We start from the raw sequence: 19353 nt of genomic DNA on the forward strand, positions 1-19353 counted from the left end.
ACCGGCAGCCCCCCCCACCAGCACCTGGGCACCTGTACCCAGTACAACCTCTGAAGAAGGAAGCCATTATGTTTTGAGTATTTCTTTTGGTAGACCTACAATAATACTATATATAGCCCTGAAGTTTATTCCTGCCAACACTGGGGGAAGGTGTGGGAAGGTGTACTGAAGTATAATAAGGTTCTGGTTTCTGTCTTAGGCTCCCCTATGAGAGTTTCTTGCTGTCTAGGGCAAGTTGAGGAGGTTCTAAATGTGGCACATGGGAGACTGCAGATCGGCTGCAGAGGCCCAGAGGTGGGTGGCTGGAGAAGAGGAGGAGAACATGCAGCAGGGAATAACTTGTGTAAATATGCTCACAAGCGTGCTTAGGTTTGTGTTAGTCCTGACCCACCATCCCTCATGTGCCCTGAAACTGCTGACCCCTGTGGAATCCCCTCTGAGGATGCTAGCTTTCCCCGGGCACCGTTCACCGCAGCATCTGGCTTGGTTGCCCGGGCTCGAACAACCTATTGCTTGCACAGCTACACTCCAGTGACCTATTTCTCTGCAGCCAGCCATGCCGTAAGTGGCACTGCATCTTTCTGTTCTCATTCCCCAGGGATCTTTGCTGTTTTTTGAGGATCAAATGGCCCTTCTGTAAAAGGAGGCATTAACACAAATAAAAGAAGAGCAAGTGTTGAGATTTTTTTTTTTTTTAAGGTATGGTAGTCCCTGAAATGTCAGAGGATGTGTCAGGTAAACTCCTCCTTTTGCCTGAAGGGGTGTATGTGGGTGGATTGCAGGGCATGATTTCGTTTTACAGCTAAGATGATCTAGTGGGTAGTTGCTCCCACCCTTCTGGGTACCTCTGCTCATGTATCCTTACTGCTTCCCATGTGCCCACTCTAGCGCTTGTTCAACCTTATGGCAAGCTAATTTGGGGAGCTGGACCAGGAGAATACTAAAGTTAAATAAATACTGAAGGGGGGATTTACTGTCGCCTGACCCCGGTGTGAGACATTGCTGCAGGAAGCATCTATGCTGGTGTCAGGCGGGTGCGGAATACCTGGAGTCAAATGGGCTGGCTCTTCAGTCAGCTGATGGATAGCGGAAAAATCTCCTAACGCAATCTTGCTTTGCCTCTGCCGATGACATCAGGAAGTATATAGTTAATCCTCAGACTTACCATGAAGGCCAGGGAAGATTAAGAGAGAGGATCAGGAAAAAGTGACATTAATTCCACTGGACAGTGTAGCTTCCACCAATTGTTTCAGCCTTGCATACAGGTTGAAACAGGTCCAGAATAATGGATAATGACTGGAGAGGTAGTAGGAGACTGTCTCAGTCTTGCTGAGGAAGGGCAGTGCAAGTAGTGTCAAGAAAAAGTCATGCTGCCTCTTTATTGATTAAAATACCTGAAGTAGACTTAGCAAATGAAAGTTTGAAAAGCATCATTTGCTTTTCTACTTGCAACTTCCTAATATGTTAAGAGACCGGTGGTGTAGTATTCAGACAAGAAACATTCTTAATCGTCCTGGAGTCAGATCTGAGATTCCTTATAAGGTATCCTTATGTTTTTAACGTCTGCTTTACTGCTTTTGTAGCATAGTTTCCAGATGGTGTGGAAAGCTGCAACTTTTTCAAATGTTTCAGAATAAATAAGACTTTTTTTTCAAGTCTTCATTCCTTTAAAAGACGGTATCTTTTCCCCTGGATGCCTACTCTACAGCAAAGCTATTTATATCTTTTGGCAATTCTGAACCTTTGGAGATGTTCTTATAGTTGAGAATTAATGCTTTGTATAAAAGTTCAGTGACTAGAATAAATAACTTTTTTTTCAAGTCTTCATTCCTTTAAAAGACGGTATCTTTTCCCCTGGATGCCTACTCTACAGCAAAGCTATTTATATCTTTTGGCAATTCTGAACCTTTGGAGATGTTCTTATAGTTGAGAATTAATGCTTTGTATAAAAGTTCAGTGACTAGCACTGATCAAAGGCCTGGTGGTTCTGTGGATAGTAAGAAAGCAAAGTGGGAGTATAGTGACCCAGCTAGGAGCACTAAAAGGCATTGAAAATACTATTACTTAAAACTTTATCAGTTTTGCTAGAGACTTTATGGAAAACAAAGCTAACAGTTGCATTCTTAACCTCTTTTTGTTCACGTCATAATCTGAAATACCAAACTGATTGAACAGGGGCTCTTTTGTGGCTGGTAGAATTATTGTAATGTAAAGTTTTACATCAAAAGTGATTGTAGTTGTGAAGGTGGAAACACAAGAAGTACTGATTTTGACTGGAAGTATCCTAGGTAGGGTTGATGGTGTACAGTGTGAAGGATTTTTTTTTTTTAACTACTGCTCTTTCTTTTTGAATTCCAGAGTATTGTCCTTGCCTATATTGAATAGGTGTGAGTGGAAGCTGAGCTTGGGGAAAAGTTGTGCTTTGTGACAAGAGCATTGGAAGTTTGTTACACCTGGGTTAAAAGGATGAAATTCTGGCTTCACTTAAGTCATTAGGAGATTTTCCTTACAATGTGGGAACTCCCTTACATGATGCGCGTACTACTGTTAGCATGCACTAAAACTATAGTCTGGAGGCTTGGTCTCCGGTACGTCCATATTAAAGTAGATCCTGTTGTATGTGGATAATGCACATTAGACTTCTTTGAAAAATGATGGAAGAAATTCTAGCATTGTTATACTTGAGCAAAATGTTTCAGTGACTTTTTTTTTGTGTCTCTGGCTTCACCATTTATTTTAGTGTCAAGGATATCTTTAGATCTGATATCTGATTACAAGGAGGAGAGAAATTATGCTCTTTTTTCAAAAAAGTAAGACTGCTAGACTCCTTTATTTGATCCACTTTGGTAAATGTGGGAACTGCTTAAAACTGTTTAGTATTTTTTTTTGACTCATTCTAGCAGCTGTGATTACTTCACTTTTCCCCATGCATAGAGGAGATTGAATTAACTCTTTAAACAGAAAGAGGGAGGACAAATGTAATTCTGTAAGAAAAATGTTGGAATGACAAACAATTTGGAGAAAAACTTACCTGATCGTGGTTTTGAATACCAATAAAGCTAAGCTGCAAGAAGGGCTGAAACATAGCTGATAATCTGTGATCATTAGCTCTTTTTTGATAGGAGAAGGATTCAGCTGGTCATTTACAAGTGCACAGCTTTTTAACAGACTCGAGGAACTGACTGCATGTCCTGAGGGATTGCTGTTCGACGTTTATATTAACTTTAAGCATAACTTAATGTATTTATTTTCCTAGACGTTCCCCTCTTCATATTTTAAGTGATAAACTTGCCAGGTTTAAAAGGTAGCCTTCTCCTCTGCAGTTTCTATATGGAAGTGAATGGAAACGAAGAATACCATTTTGTGTTTCTACGGGGTGAATAGTGCATTGAGTCCAAAGACAAAGAGGCAAGCCAGCATAGCAGGCATGAGGTAATATATGTAGTCTGTGTGCCAAACGTGAAATAAGAAACATCTGCAGTTTGTATTTTGAAGTTCTGTTTTATGCAAATGCTCTATCTGGAAGTGGAAAACTCACAGGAGTGCCATCAACAATTGGACTGAATTCCTGGTCTTGCTCCTGTCAGTGATGAAATGAAAGCAAACCTCTTTCTTTCCTGACAAGCATAGGAATTTCATCATTGGGTTGATATTAAATAACTACAGCTAAATGCTGTCTGTATAAAAACTATAAAGTGTGTTATGAATTTGAGTTCTTGTTTTACATACCTTCTAGAATAGAAATCAGGGAGGCTGAGTCCATTAGTGCATACTGTGTCAGTCTAAACATTTTGCTACTTTTTTAGCTAGCAGAATGCTGTGTTGAACACAGCTTTCTGCTAGTTGAACAGATTTTGTCCTCCACAGTGAAGCCAGCAGAGATTTATGCCTATCTTGCTCCGGTTTAGAATCTGCCTTCATGGGCAATTTGGCAGTAGGGATAAGCCTAGTTACTAGCTAGTTGCTGCTAGGCATCTGAATTGTGCCTGTGCATTCCCACTCCCTCCTTGGCACTGCTTCTGGTCTGACCCCTTGCTGATCCAGCTTAGGAAATGAAATTAGCAGATAACCTTTTTTTGTCAGCGGGGACAGTTTGTTCCTGAACCACTTTCTGCGGGGTCTGGAGTGGCAGGGCTTATGCTGGGGAAGCAAAAGCGAATATGTGGCTGGGAAAGGTGACCAGCCTTTGCGTAGCAGCTGACCACTAGATCCGATTAGCTCTAATGTCAAACAGCATTCTCAGCTCAAACCCATTTTAGCCAGCCGGCGTAAGCTAGCCAGCTGGACTCTTTGATGGAAAGATAGAGCGGGGCACCTCTTACTTTCTGTGGACTCTGGTGTGTGTGGGGTTGATAGAGAGTGAGCTGCGTGATTATGTCTTTAACAGCCATGGCAAGGTTCTCTAAAGCTCATCTGTCAAATTGACTTATTTATTCTTCTTAGTTCCCATTCTTTCTTCTAGATTGCATACTAACCTGCACGAGAAACCTTGTAACTTATTGTACAGTGCCATACACATTTGTAAAGTCATAAAAAATTGTTACTTGTGAAAGTTCACACTGAAATACTGTTTTGTATAGAAGACAAAGGTTTTATAGCTGTAATTATCTATGATGAGTGATTGTACGTTTAGCCACTTCTGGGGGAGAGGGGGGAAACCCAGTTTAACTTTTATTAAGGAATTCCAGAGGCAAAAGAAGCTGGAGGTTTGGTGACACAATCTACTTAAAATTTAGCGCTCTCAAGAAACTGGAGCACAAGTTTATATTCCTTAAAATATGACCCTAGTCAGGTTCTTCTAATAGATACTGTCAATCAGGTGTATGTTTACTTTGAGGATTGTATTTTGAGGATTTTCTTCTTTGGGTTTCTCTCTTCTACTTTCATTTTTCTCCTCTACTGTTTTATGGTGTTTTTCTCTCTCTCTAGTAAGTGATTTCTTTTGCACGTGAATAGTACAGAGGACAGGCATGGGCCTTTGTATGCCAGGCAGTATGTTATCAGGCTGTACAAGTGAAAATGCTGGTAAAAGGTCTCTCTCAATATTATTCTGCTTAAACTCTTGCATTCCTGTTTTTCTTTCTCTGCTTCCCTCTATATCTGTACATTTTTATCTTTCTTCATACTCAGGATTACTCTAATCAGTTTCCAACTGAAAAACTAGGAGAACTTAGTTAAATAGCATGCAGGCTCTGTCAAGAAAGCACACTAATAAAGGATATGAGTCCTCAGGATGAATCATACTTTAGCGATCTGACATTGTAAAGTGCTTTTGAGAAACTGAAATGTAAAAATTCAGTAGTTAGGGCTGTGAATTCATCCCACTTTGCCCTGTTCCTTTTTGCGCTTAGATTAAGCTGTATCATCCACCTACTCTCAGCTGCATTCATGTGAAAGGAGGGACTCGGACCTTCTGGTACATCAGTTCATGGCCAGCTGGTAGAGCCATGAGCTTCCACCACCTCCAGAGTGTTTGTGAAAAGGGTCCTGAAACTGTCATCTGGCCATCTTCCCTGAAAGCATTAGAAACCCTCTCTTACCAGTGTACTGCTTGTCTCGGAAGAGAAGAGGTTGCATTGTAGACCTGGAACTTGTTTTGGACATTTGTATTAATAAAACTTGCAATTTGTTTTGCAGAAGGATCATAGAGATGAAGTGCACCTAGCAAATATTTGTCTTCGTGTCAGGGTTGGGATGCCAGTTTTTTAACATTATTTTCAAGCGTATTTATTTGTACATAGAAGTTTTCTTTTTGCCTGTGTCTGCAAGGAACGCTTACGTGCCTGGTTCTTTTTATTTTGTCAGGATATCAGATTGAATGGATCCAGCTTATCTTTTGCTTTACCTTGATTGAAGGAGGCTGCTGTTGCACCATTCTGTCAACTGTCAGCTTTTTTAAAAAAACTACATAAATATGTTAAAGTATGACATTTGCTCTTGTGCCTACTTTTTGGAAAGGCTTTTTTTTTTTTTTTCCCCATTTTAAATTCCCCTGCTTCTGTTTCCTTTTTTCACTATTTGTGTCGTCTTTCCAGCAGTTGAAAAAAATAGAATATTATTGGCAAGGAATTGTTGTGCATGAAACACACACCAAAGTGAGGTTTTCTTTAATCTTTCAGCAGTAATGATCTTGCAGGTATGATGAGTAAATGTAAACGTTTTCCAGCTGAAGTAAGGTTATTCCTACAATACAACAGTTTACTGAGAGACCATTTTTGGGTTTGTTTGTAGACTTTTCCTTCTGAAGAGATGTGTGGTTACTTAGCCCTATGGGACAGGGAGAGAGTGCAAAAAAGAGGCTGCGAAACCTTGAAGGATTCGTTGAGAATGGGGCGGGGGGGAGGAGAAGTTGCAACTGGGATAAGTTCAGCAATGTCAGGGGACTGTATGAGTAGGTGTGGGGGAACTGGGTTGAAGGTGGGTTGACTTCTTTCAAAATATTATTGTATGATGATCTAGCATAATTAGTAGGGTTTTGGGTAAATTTGTGAGGGTGAACCGAATAACTTTGGCAGTGTTCTTGGGCTGAAATGCTGACTCTTTCCTTGAAAGAGCTTCAGGCAGGCTTCAGTGCCATCGTGGCGTGAAATCTTATTGCACAGCCTGGTCACATCCGTGATGACTAGAATGAGCTTTACATAGTTGTCAGTTTTGATAGTACTGTAGTGAGATGTCCCCTTCAGAATCCTTTGGCTGTATAAATTTACACTGACTGTCACACCTGATTCACTTCTGGTCACAATCTATGTCAAAGTCATGGTGTGGAATAGAAAAATCAGTATCCTTAGGTAAGGATGTATCTGCTGTGAAACCCAGTTAAGTCTTTTGCTGTTGCTTTCCATTTAGCGTCTAGGTAAAATAACAGTATCATAGCTGTCACTTAAAATAATACTTTTTACATTCAAGCATGTCAGAGTTATTTTAGGAACCAAATATAAAGATCGTGGTGTTATTATTTTGTATATGTAGATCATGTGGGATCTGGGCATGCCATTGAAATTAGGAGTGGTAATGATCCAGAATTAACTAGGTGCCTTCCTGCCAGCAGTAGCTGAGAGCATTCTGTAATACACAGAAAAAGATACATGTTTTTGTGGAGTGAAATTTCAACAACTGTTCTCTTTTCATAAATAATCTACTTCCTGCACTTTATATACTTAGTTGTTAACTGATCTGTTTTAAATGCCTAGGCTGGAAACACAGCACTATGTCGGTATATTTAACTGGCCAAATTCAAGGACAGAGTCAACTGTTTGTATAAACAAGGCTCCTTCTGAGATTTGTTTGGGATCTTGGATGTATTTTATTTGTCATGTGTGTCGTTGGAAATTACAGCCAGGTAGGATGACGCTACTTTTATTTCTCTTCTATTAAATCCTATGAAAGGTAGATGTTCCTGACCCAGTACGGAATGATTGTAGCCAAATGGTAATACACAATTTAGCAGCACAAATATCTATTAGAAATTTTTGCTTGCTTTTCTTGCCCCACTCAGTATTTTGGGCAGATGGACACTAGCTGTTGATTGGCAGGTTTGAGATTAGAGCAGCAGGGTAAAGCAGGTGTGCTAGCTGAGCAGTGTGGGGACTCCTGTGTATCTTCTCCCCCTCTTACACTTGGTTCTTGTAGTATAGGCTGTTTGCTGCATGAAAGATCATGTATTTACAGAGAGTTGTTGAAAAGGAGCTGGGGAGCATAGAGCAGGGTGCATAGCGATTGGTGATTCTTCAGGACTTGGCTCGGAAGGTCAGATTCAAATAATGACACTAATAAATTAATTTTTAAATAATGACTTGGACTAATGAGGTCTGTAAGGTCTTATTTTATCAGTTATGCTTCCTTATTGCAAATTGTGTAATTACCTTCCCTCAGCAATGGGGAGGGGGTCTGCTCTCTGGCACTTTGAATTGGGTACACATGACTTACCGTTGAAACTTAATTATTGAGTCTGTTTCTACTATCTTGTTGCTTTTATTTGGCCATTTATGGGAGTGGGTTCAATTAGCTTTTGAAAAGCTCTTTTTCATGTAGACAGTTTATTTTTTGTAATGGCCTTCTATTGTGCAGAATCACCATTAGGTCAGCAAGGTAAAACAATGATGCGGATGTGCCATGAAACATTAGAAAGTGTAGACTCCTGGAATATGCCATTAGCTATCTTTTTAAAAGAATGCAGCACATTTAATGTCAGGACTTATGTGGGAGGCAAAGAGAAAGTGTTTCTTGAAGTGATCATGTGCAACCATGTTCTGTTGGCATGTCTAAAATAGGCTAAAAAGCACATACTGTTTACCTATTCAAATTCTAAAACAATTCTCTTTCTTGGGACATATCCCTTTTAAATGCAGAGGCTCCTCCTGAACAGTAGAAGCCCAGTGAGTGAGAAAATGAGACCATTCCACCCCATCCCAGCCCCCGTCTGTGCCTCTGTGTACAGGATGGCTGTAAGGGAAAGGCATAATCCTAGTGACGGTACAGTGGGCGCACTCCTGCTGTGCACAGCCAGCTGTGCATTATGAGGGGTAGTGAGAGGGAGCACCTGAGTGAAGAGACCCTTCTGTAGCCCAGAGCACTGTGCAGAGAGACTTGAGTATTTCCCTGGAGAGCCAGATGGGATCTGGCAGGCCTGTGCTGAGCCAAAGCTAGTAAACTCTTGCTGGTCTCATGCTGATCTGTGTGTAGCTATGGATGTGTACCAGCACTACTTCAGGCCTACCAGCTCAAGAATCAGGCTTCATGAGTTAACTTAGACATGCTGAACTGCCCCTGCAAGCAAAAGTACTCCAGAAAGTGTTGCATTAATTCTGTGTTGTGCCAGAAAATCCTCCTGGACCTGTGCTTAAGCACCACACTTGGGGCTTGGTGTGTCCCCAAGGTGTGTGTGTGTAGGTGTAAAATTGAGAATAGATTATAGTAGGTTGTTTTGTGATGCTGTTTATTTTCTCAACTGTAGAGATCCCGACGGGGATGACTGTCCCCTCTAGTATGTTAACCCTTTTTGTCAAGCCTAGTTGCACTGTATTATTGCATCTTTTGGGATATATTGCAACAATATGTTTGGAATACGAGAGACTCTGATGAGATGTTAGGAGAATCTTCTTTGCACGGAGGGTGGTTAAATGCTGGGACAGGCTGCCCAGAGACGTTGTGGAATCTGTGTCCCTGGAGGTGTTCGGGGCTCAGCTGGACAGGGCCCTGAGCAGTCTGATCTAATTAGCCTTGCTTTGAGCTGGGGTTTAGAGTAGACGACCTCTGAACGTCCTTTCCTCTCTAAGTTACTCTATTGTTCTGTGGTATTTTTAGCTTTTATTCCTCAATGTTCCACCAAAGTGAAGAGTATCTCTCCCTTTTCGAGGGCTGCGTATGGATGGTTATAAGTTCACATACTGAACATTTGTCTAACCAAGAGATCTAAAGAGTTTGACGCTTAATGCTGTGTTGATTTAATGTGCAGTAGTGGTAGCATTATCTGCTGCATTTCTTTTAACACTTGCTTAATGCCATAAAAGCTGAAATGTCACCAGAGTTATATTGTGGAGAACAGCATAATAAAGGGTAAATGAAGCTAAATTTCTCTTCTATAAATGTATTTTAAATGTCTCCTAAATCAGAACTGTCTCTGACTTAATTAGCTTGGGCTCCCATAAGTCGACTTTACTCTTGCTGGAATAGCTAGATGCAGCTTGAGAAGTATGAAGTGGAACTCTTGTGGAAAATAGACCTATTTAGAGGGAGGGATGGAAAAATTATTGTTCCCAAAGCAGCCAGAGTGTTTAGTGAAAAACGTGCTGGGTGGTAGGGGAGGAAGAAACGTCCCAGTTTCCCACTAGCTGTATGTGAAACTATCACATTTCAGTACGTTAGATGACGACACAGAGAGGGTGGTATGAGGAATGACCCCTGGAGTGGTATTCGCTTAGGATCTTGGCTGGGACCTCCTTACAGGGTGTGACTGGTGAGCCACGGGCAGTCGTGTTCATGTCTGGCTCCTCTGGTCTTCTGTTCTACTGCCTCACTCTTGGACTTGAAAGCTACTTAATGGAATAATTAAGAGACTTCTGGGGAGGGAAAGCAGAAAGTTTAAGGAAGAGAAAGAAATACATTGCACAAGGTATGGCTAAAGTAGAATGAAGGGGAACGAGAATTGAGTGATTCTGAAGACTGTGAGAAAAGATAGGAAAATGTGTTAAAGGGAAGAAGAGGCAGTAACCTCAAAGGAGAATGAAGTTGAGACAAATGAGATGGACAGGCATATCTAAGACCTCCAAGAACCTACTTACAGCAAGTAGACTGTCTTAGATGTCATGTTACAGTTAAATAGTGTAAGGAAGCATGTACTGTATTCCTCAATTTACAAGTGGCTCGGCGAGCAGCTGTTATCACTAGACCTACTAGCCAGAGTGATTTGGCTGCTATATGGGGAGTATGTACGTATTCATATATATGTGGGGGGGTTATCTATACACACACACATACGTATTCATTTTACATCCTTTTCTAAATGATTTAATTTACTGGGAAACAGGTACAGCTGGAAATAGCAATGACCTGCAGATGTCATTGCAGAGACAAATTGCTGTTACGACTTTGGATGGACACTGCTGAAAATATTTAAATGACCTAAAAATAACCACATGTAGCATAAGAGACATTGTATGTGAAGTGATACTTCTTCATGAGTCGTCATTTTCTGCTGAAAGTGTTATGCAAAGCTAACTGCTGTACTTTTTTCCAAGGTTCTTTATGTAGTTCTGCTGGTTTGGAGTACGAACACGATGATCAGTATTCTGCCTATGAACAGTGCTCAGATTTAGATATTGGCTATTGGAAATTGTGATGGTCCTCTGGGCTTGTACTCTGTGGTGTATTTTCCCTTGACACTGACTCTAAAGTAGGCCACCCATTCTCAAAAATTCCTTGAACAGAGGAACTATTTGCTGCTCTGAATTGTGCTTTAAAAGTTAATATTTTAACAATTATTTAAGTTTAAAAAAAAATAACCAAAATGAAACAAACCACTAGATGGATAGATGTCTTACAAAGACAGCTTGTGTGCAGCTACTATGTGCCTGCTTGAGTTGGTAGTCTATCTTTTGATAACTAAAAACTACTGCTAACAGTGAAACATAATGAATTACTTTAGATATCAGTGTTAATGATTTCATTGCTGGCTTTATTTTATCACCTAGGTCATGTGGTTTATGCACAGTTGGAAATGACTGTATTTCACCGGCCAAATCTTCAACTGGTCTCTGTCCTAAAATTCGTTCATCTCTCTGACTGTAGTTAAATGATTGCAATGCAAAATTGTGCTGTGAGTTGAGAATCAGTTCTAGGATAGGAATTGTATGATAAATATCTTGTTAAAGTTACTGCAAGAACAGTTTAAGGGTTATGTTTTTAAATAGTAAAAGTGTATTTACTGGATTTTTTTGGGACACTTCCACCTAGCAAAAGGATTTTAATAAAAAAAATACTCCAAAACATTGGCACAGAGTCTGGCTCTAACCTGAACTATGAAACATGGGATTCAGTTTTCATCTTGACCAGTGTTTTGTTGTTGACTTCTGTACTGTATCTGTAATGACAAACTTCTGGCTTCCTTCTTTATAGGCTCAGATTATTCCTCAGTGGGATGGTTACCTGGCACTGAATCCCTGTGGCAGTCCACAACCATTTCATCAAGCAGTCAAAGCAATCCTGTCAGAAGACACAGTATAGCTTCCGACAGTGGGGACACTGGGATTGGTACCTCCTGTTCTGATAGTGTGGAAGGTGAGTTGACACTGTTAAGTTTTGGATGTTTCTGAGAGAGAAATGATCCAAAACGTTTTAAATGTATGTTTCCCAGAATAACGGTACTTTTCCAAAGCTGTTGAGCGCATGCAGTTCTTTGTTTTCTTGGCTGGACCAAGTAATGGTGAGGTTTAATTAATTTACTTCTGCATGAGTTGTGTGTATTAACTTGCATCTCTGCCACAAAGCCAGTACTTGTGTTAGATCTTTTGATAATTGCAGTTACAAGAAGTGCCAGATTTATACAGAGAAGTAATATCCCATACTACAACACTTGATAAACAAGTGGTAAAAGCAGAAAAACTTCTGAGGTGGTTGATGAAAGGACAATGCTTTCTGGTATTTACTGTGTGTGTCAGCAAAGAAAGCTTACTCATTGGGGCTGGGAGGAAAATGGGGTGTGTTGTCTTCTCATTTCTTTCTTCTGGTGGGAAATATGTTTACATTTTATTGCATGGCATTTAACACATAGTCAAAGATCTTTAAGGAAAATCAACAGTATCTAAAGGTTGTTAAAACTTAGTTTGGACTAAATCATGATTACTCAAAGTTGATCTTATCAGCGAGGGGTTCAGCCTCTAAGGTCGCAGCATCTCCACAACATTGGCATCCTCCCTATGGAATGTGTCACTGGAGTGAAGCCTGAATGAGAGAGACTAGGCAGTAATAAGGGCACTATGCCTGGTAAATTTTTCAAAAGGGGTAGCTGAAATGAGGAAGAACAGGAGGAATTAGTAGAAATGAAGTAAGGAATGCTGAATCAATGTAAGAGACAGAAGTCTCTATGGCGGGGCTGAGCATTCCTGAGGAGAAGTCCGAATGCCTCAGATTTAAGCCTGTCAGGCCTCTTTGCACATGAGGAAATCCTTTCTGCCCTCTTCCTGTTGCATCTGTCAGTTGGAAAGGAACTCCGTAGGAGTGTCCTCATAGCTTTCTTTCTGCTTACTTTCATTTCTAAACCTTTATTGGCTTTGGCAAAATACAGATTTTCATCAAATACTCAAATTCTTGGGTGTAAAACTGAAATAGTAAATGGTTATTAATGCAGAAGCCTTACTGCTTTTTCTTTTCTTTTTTCTTTTAAGAGCTGTAGGGGGAATAAAGCTCTCTCAGTGTGTGTGTGTGTGTATATATATAGATTTACAATCAGAATCACCCAAGTGTTGCACAATAGTATTTTAAGATGCAGCATTTGAATTAAAAACATGCTCTTCCCCTCCCCCCCTTTGAGGGCTTCCCCATTTGAGGAGTGGGAGGAAGGAGAGGAGAGGAAATGAAACAGCACCTCCTCATCAGAAGTCCCCCTGGCTAAAGAGGAGAACAGAACAACTGTTCTTGGGGGGGGTGGGGAATGGCACGCTGATACAATCACAAGTTTGATAGGCGTTTGTTACCAGTTAACTAATAACTCTGTCCGTTTGCATGCTTTTAATAGAGCATTGTTACAAGCTGCTTTTGGGGTTTCTCAAGGTAAAATAAAGAGGGAAAAATTGCAACAACAGATAGTTCATGAAGTTTGTGTCTCTGGCAATGCTTGACAATGGTGAGTTCTACTATACCCTTAACGTTAATGATTTCCTGCCACCTTGTTTGAAAAACTCTTAGCAGAAAATTTTCTTATTATTTTTAGTCTTAGTATTTTAGTCTTAGTATTCTTAGTCTTCTTTATTTTCTTAGTAGCAGAAAATAAAACGTTAAAGAAAAAGGGAGGGAAACCTAAATGTAAAATGAAAGTTAATGGAAGGAGCATATGACGGGTTTGGAAATTCAATGTATACGTACGTTTTTAGTGGAAAGTGCTGTTGCCTGCGATACCTAGTTGTCTGTATCTCTCAAGCTGCCCCCTCCCCGCATCCACAAAAAGAAAAGAGTATCATTGTGATCTGTGGGACTGCCAGGCCAGACGTAATTGCAGACTTGATGCTGGCCATCTGCTCTCAATGTGGTGCTCGGGAAGAAGCCCTTGGGGATTTTTCAAAGGAGTATTTTTTTCATAAGTCAGCAGATCATTACAATTTTTAACAATGTGCAGAGAATGAAATGTGGCTTTGCTATTTCCTTTCTATTATGCCTACTAAAAATCAAAAACTTAATTTCAGAATTAACATCTGCTTTAATTCTGGAAGTTGCAGGTGAATTCATTTGTGCAGATGTGTAGTTACTAGTACATACACTGGTGCAGGGAGTGGAGCTCAGATGCATTTAAAAACTGTTTTTACTGGTTTTTCTTGCATCTTAAATATTCCTTTAAATTCATCTTCTTACTTATACTTCATTTCAGGAGCATTCGCTGTCTTTGAAAGTGCAGGTTTTTAAGAATAGTGCCAAGTGGCTCTTGTGTTTGGCTCAAACCTATATGGTTTGGAGAGGAGATGGGTTTTGACAAAGGCAAGAGGAAGAGAAATCTTTCATGTTAAAATGTATTCATTTGGTTGTCTCTATATTATGTTGTGCAAAGGTAGGAAAATTAGGAAATGAAATAACTAATTGAGTTTCATTATTGAAGTTGAGCAATGTTGATGTGCACCGGGGGAAGCTGAGGAGAGAAATTTAGAAATTGTAGAAGTGATGATCTTAGTTTGGGTAGAATAGAACTTAAATTTCTAACTCAGAGTGCTCTTAATTTAAAGAGTCATGTAAAAAGGCATTTTTATCTGTGTAAACTACAGTTAATGCGGTTGGGTTGGTTGGTTTGTTTGTTTCCTGTCAGTAAGTGGTTCTGGATTCAGATCAGCTTTTGAGCGAGATAAAAATAATTACTGTATTCTGTATGGAGCAGGAGGAAAAGATTTTGGTACAGTCTTTTCCAGGTTCTTTTCTTTTTAAACTTACCTCTACTTGTTAGTCAGCTCTGTTATTACTGTTTTCAACTTACTGTGTAGAAGTCTGAATAGTTTACTCTTGGGCATTGATTGCAGCTAGTCTTCAGAAAAATCTCATATTGTCTGTTAAGAAATATAGCAGAAGTGGAATGTAGTGCCCTATGAAACTTTTGAAAAGTTCCTGCATTTCTGATAGGGTAGGAGGTTGTGTTCAGAATGAATCATGTGGAAGCAAAGGTTTTAGTTGGTGGCCAACAGCTGATCAACTGTCAGTGAAGACTCTCTGAACCTTCTTGTTCTTGTTTTCCTTCTCACTGGCAACTCTGAAATTGGCAGATGTAACATTTGTGGCTTATGCTTATAGGGACAAAAGACAGCTCCCAACATCAAACAGCTAACAGCTGTGCTATATGTAGGTCTTTATGTATAGGTTGCCTCTTAAACTTCAGACTTTGACCAAAAGATTGTTGATACTATTTTGGAACGGAAGCTAAAAGAGAAAACAAGGTTAAGGGGAGGTGGGTGGCAGAAAAAAAGCCTCTCTTGTAATGAAAAAGTGCAGTTATAAAGTTCTGAAAACTTTCAGTTACAGGATCTTGTGTCTTATCTTGGTGCAACTCAGAAGTCTTTCAAATGGAAGCAAGAAAGAGTTGTAAAACAAATATTTAGAATTCTTTTCATGTAGGAAATGTGATGGTTAACTTCTAAATTATGACTTCTCTGATTCTCTGTTGATGTAAAACGCGTGGTTTAGATTAAAGTGCTGCTTCTACAATTTAGAATGTCTGTTGGGAAAAAGGTGTGAGATACTGTATGGAAATGTGCAACGTGTTCATAAAGCCCGATGTTTCCTATTTTCCATCAGCAATAATAGCATTTATACTTACAGCTTTAAATAACCATTGTGACACTTACACCAGTCATCCATCAGTCTCTGTATAGCCATTCTTTCAGTACCATTTACATAAGAAACATGAAGTCTATATTTTAAGCATTTTTGAGACTGCTTTTATTTGGGTTACTTAATTAGAGAACCAGGTCTTATCAGAAATTAAATGGGCTGTAAACCTTAGCAGAGCTCTTTCCCCTCTGCACATTCTGAGTTTTGCCTTTTAGACAGGAGGGATAAGAACTAGATATTGATGTGACAAGATACAGGGCCCATGGCTCTTGCAGGCCAAAACATTTCCCTCCATCAGATAAGCTTGCTGTGCAGTGGAAAGTTCCTTATAAAGCAGATCTTTATCCCCTATTATTAAATAGGATTCTTGATTTACCATTTCTGGTTGCAATTTAATAGGCATGAAAATTCACAGAATGTTGCTTTCCTGGGAGAGAGAGATTGGATGCAGAGGATCAGAGTTACTGCTTTTTTGTATTGGGGAGTTGATGTTCTGCTAGTTTAACTTCTTAAAAAAACTTTTTTTTTTTAACACCACCACCACCCACCCATCCCCCCCATCCCCCCCCCAAATGTTGATTTAAGATGGATGGGTAATTGTGTCTCTTTTCATACAGAAATGTGAATAGGCGTGGTCTGTTCATATTTTAAAACATTGTTCCATAGCTATATATAGAGGTTGCATTTGGGAGAGGAGTTTAACAAGTAGTGGTTCAGGGACTATTGTGAGCTAGATGCAGCATGCTTGATATATTGTCACTGCATTTTGTATAGATATGACTTCTCTGGAATGCTTAACTGATAGAATAGGAACTTGTTTTAATGTTATGAGGTCCAGGGAAGTCTCTTGTCTTTCATTTTGAATGGAATATGTTACCTTTCTAACTGATTAAAAAAATCTAATTAGTTCAATTGTAGCATTTTTTGGTATGCCAGGCAACATGGTACAGCCAGCTCCAAAGTTACTTGATTTTGCTCTCAAGCACTCTTCTTCCAGCAGGTCCCAAGCATGGTATTCTAACACTCTTCCCCCCCTGCCCTTTTAACTGAAGGGAAAAAAGTTAATAAATATAGCTATTGAATATAGTGAAAGGCAGAATTGGTTTTCAGGAGACAAAATCTAATTATGAGTATCTTGGGGGGGGTTCTTTAGCGTGCTGCTAAAGATAATGGGATTGAGAATGTGTACAGGTCAAATACTAGTTTGCGCTATCAATTTTGATGTCAGGAAGGTGCAATAGCACAAGGATCCTAGATCTTGAGAGCTGGCAATGTACTTTGTGCTCATTGTCTACTGTGCTCAGTAATTTTGGAAGATGATGGATTTTCAGAGAAGTCCCTGAACTTACTTGAGTTGAGGTTAATCTTTATGCCTTTGGATCCTGGCAAGTAGCGGCATAAGGTTGGTGAAGTAGCTCGATTATTTGGAGGTTAGAAAATAATGATGTTTGAAGCATTCTTCCTTGGTGTCCTTCCTCCCTGCTTGCCAAGTCTCACATTGTGAAGCAGTGTCCTGCCCTCTGTGAGTCAGCCTTATTGTGTTACTTGGATATTACCTATCCTGACAATCAGAAATATGCACTTAACACTTAAGCCTGTACTAGACACTGCTCCTTGTAAAAGAGGTACTGTCATCCCCTGCTAGAATGAAGTGTCTGTACGTCTGAGGGGAATGTAAATATTAATGCTCAGAGCTTGGCTGTGTATTTTCTGAGGTTTTTTTTGGAAGGATTTGAACAAAATTTAAACATGGGTTATTTCAGAATTCAAGTAACCTATCTCCAGGATTTAATGGATAGGAAAAAATGATACTAATAAGTTTCCACTAGAATAAGACATGGGGAAGTTGCTTTGAATGACAGTAGCATACTCCCTGTGTGAACCTGTGTACTCTGAATTTGAAATTGGCTTGAACTAAACTAAAGGCACGCACTAGTTTCACATGTGAATATTCTGCAGAGAGAAATAGATGCTGCTTTAACTTCATACTTTGCCTTCTTTTGTGATAGTTTCTCCATAGAAACAAGCTCACGGTATGCACATGCTCAGTTTGCCTCACATAAAAAAAATACTAGCAGGATTTTTCTCCAGCTAGTGGGAGTGTTCTGCCCAATGAACTCGGTGAATTTTGCCTTCAGCTAACATCAGTACTTAGTTTTTTAGAAAGATGACTTCTGTTTGTTCTGATCAGAAATAACTCAGTGAAAATAAATTGTGTTTACTTAGGGGATTTGGCAGCATTCACTTTGATACTGTGCAAAAAGTTATTTCTATCATACGTATTTTGGAAGCTATATCACTGTTTGAGTTGTATCAGAATGAATGTGTTTGAGATGGTGTGGGAGGCTGTGCCCTGCAGCCCCCACACAGTTTCTCACTCACTCTCCCCCAGTGGGATGGGGGAGAAGATCAGAAGAGCAAAAATAAGGAGAAAAAAACCCTAAACTTGTGGGTTGAGATAAAGAGAGTTTAATAAGTGAAAGAAAAAAACAAACAAAAATCAAGTGATGCAAAAGCACCATCAGCAGACCGATGCCCAGCCAGTCTCCAAGCAACAAATACTTTGGAAAAAACCTGCCCCCCAGTTTTATTGCTGAGCATGACATTATATAGTATGGAATCTCTTTCGTATTTTAGGTCAGCTGTCCCAGCTGTGTCCTCTCCCAACCTCTTGTGCACCTCCTCGCTGGGGTGGCAGAGGCCTTGATGTTGTGTAAGTACTCTTCAGCAATAGCTAAGACACTGGTACGTTACCAACACTGTTTTGGTCACCAGTGTAAAACACAGCACCGTAGGGGCTGCTGTGAAGAAAATTAACTCTGTCCCAGCCAAACCCAGTACAATCTCTGCCCGTTATTCCATATCATTTGCATCATGCTCTGGTGAAATCTCGGGGAGTTGTTTTTAATATGTCCTGTAATCTGTATTTTTGGAATGTGGTGGATATCTGGCATTCTGATGGGAAAACAAGGAGCATCATACAATGATCTTTTCTATATTTAGGTTAGTATCATGAGACCTGGGCATGCCAAGCACTATACATCTTTGCTGAGAGATTTCATGAAGGACTCCACACTTTTCCTTGCTACCGTTATGTCAAAGAAAACTCTTTGGCCTGCGTTCATCAGCTCTGTAACTCAGGATCTCGTGAAGCAAACAGGAGCGAGATCAGTTTCAGAACAGCAAGAGAGGAACATTTTGAGCCTTAAACTACCTTTGTATGAACACTGGAAACATTCTGTAGCTACTCAGTATTTAATGTACATATTCAAGTAGCATTTGCAGCCTTATCTGAAAAAAATCACAGGACTCCTTTTTAATCCTTTCTGCTACAGACAAAGTAGTGCACTTAGTGATAGACTGTAGTGATTTGGAATGTAGGTGGTGAGTTGCTTATAGCCTGCTACTGAGCAAGAAAAGACCTGTTGCTGCTGCCTGGAGTTCTAGCTTGGGACTTGACAGAGAAGACTGATTGTATTCCCTGTGGAAAGGTTTGTAAATCCCTGTTTTTTAACAGTTTTACAACACTACCTATTTCTGGAGGGCTTATGCTTCGCTCTTAGTCTTTATTCAACAGACCTGTTTCTACCTTAATGTATGCACAGATAAAACTTTTTTGTGTGTGTAAAGTCCAGTTAGTGTGTTTAGTGTCACATTCTTTATTTTAGCTGTGATTTCAGTGTACTGATTATAGAATCATAGAATAGTTTGGGTTGGAAGGGACCTGTAAAGGTCATCTAGTCCAACCCCCCTGCCGTGGGCAGGGACATCTTCAACTAGATCAGGTCGCTCAGAGCCCCGTCCAACCTGACCTTGAAGGTTTCCAGGGATGGG

The 19353-nt window shown here is 40.0% G+C and overlaps 1 protein-coding gene across 1 annotated transcript in view; it reads left to right on the forward strand.

Annotated features, from left to right (window-relative positions):
* CEP85L (centrosomal protein 85 like) overlaps positions 1-19353 on the forward strand; it is a 205330-nt gene that overhangs the window by 84217 nt on the left and 101760 nt on the right. Inside the window, exon 3 of the mRNA XM_009289182.1 lies at positions 11614-11775. Within this exon, the coding sequence (XP_009287457.1) occupies positions 11614-11775 (162 nt within the window). The remainder of the gene's footprint in view (positions 1-11613; positions 11776-19353) is intronic.

The sequence above is a fragment of the Aptenodytes forsteri genome, unplaced genomic scaffold (assembly GCF_000699145.1).
Source record: "Aptenodytes forsteri isolate BGI_AS27 unplaced genomic scaffold, ASM69914v1 Scaffold217, whole genome shotgun sequence".
In the NCBI taxonomy this organism is placed as follows: Eukaryota; Metazoa; Chordata; class Aves; order Sphenisciformes; family Spheniscidae; genus Aptenodytes; species Aptenodytes forsteri.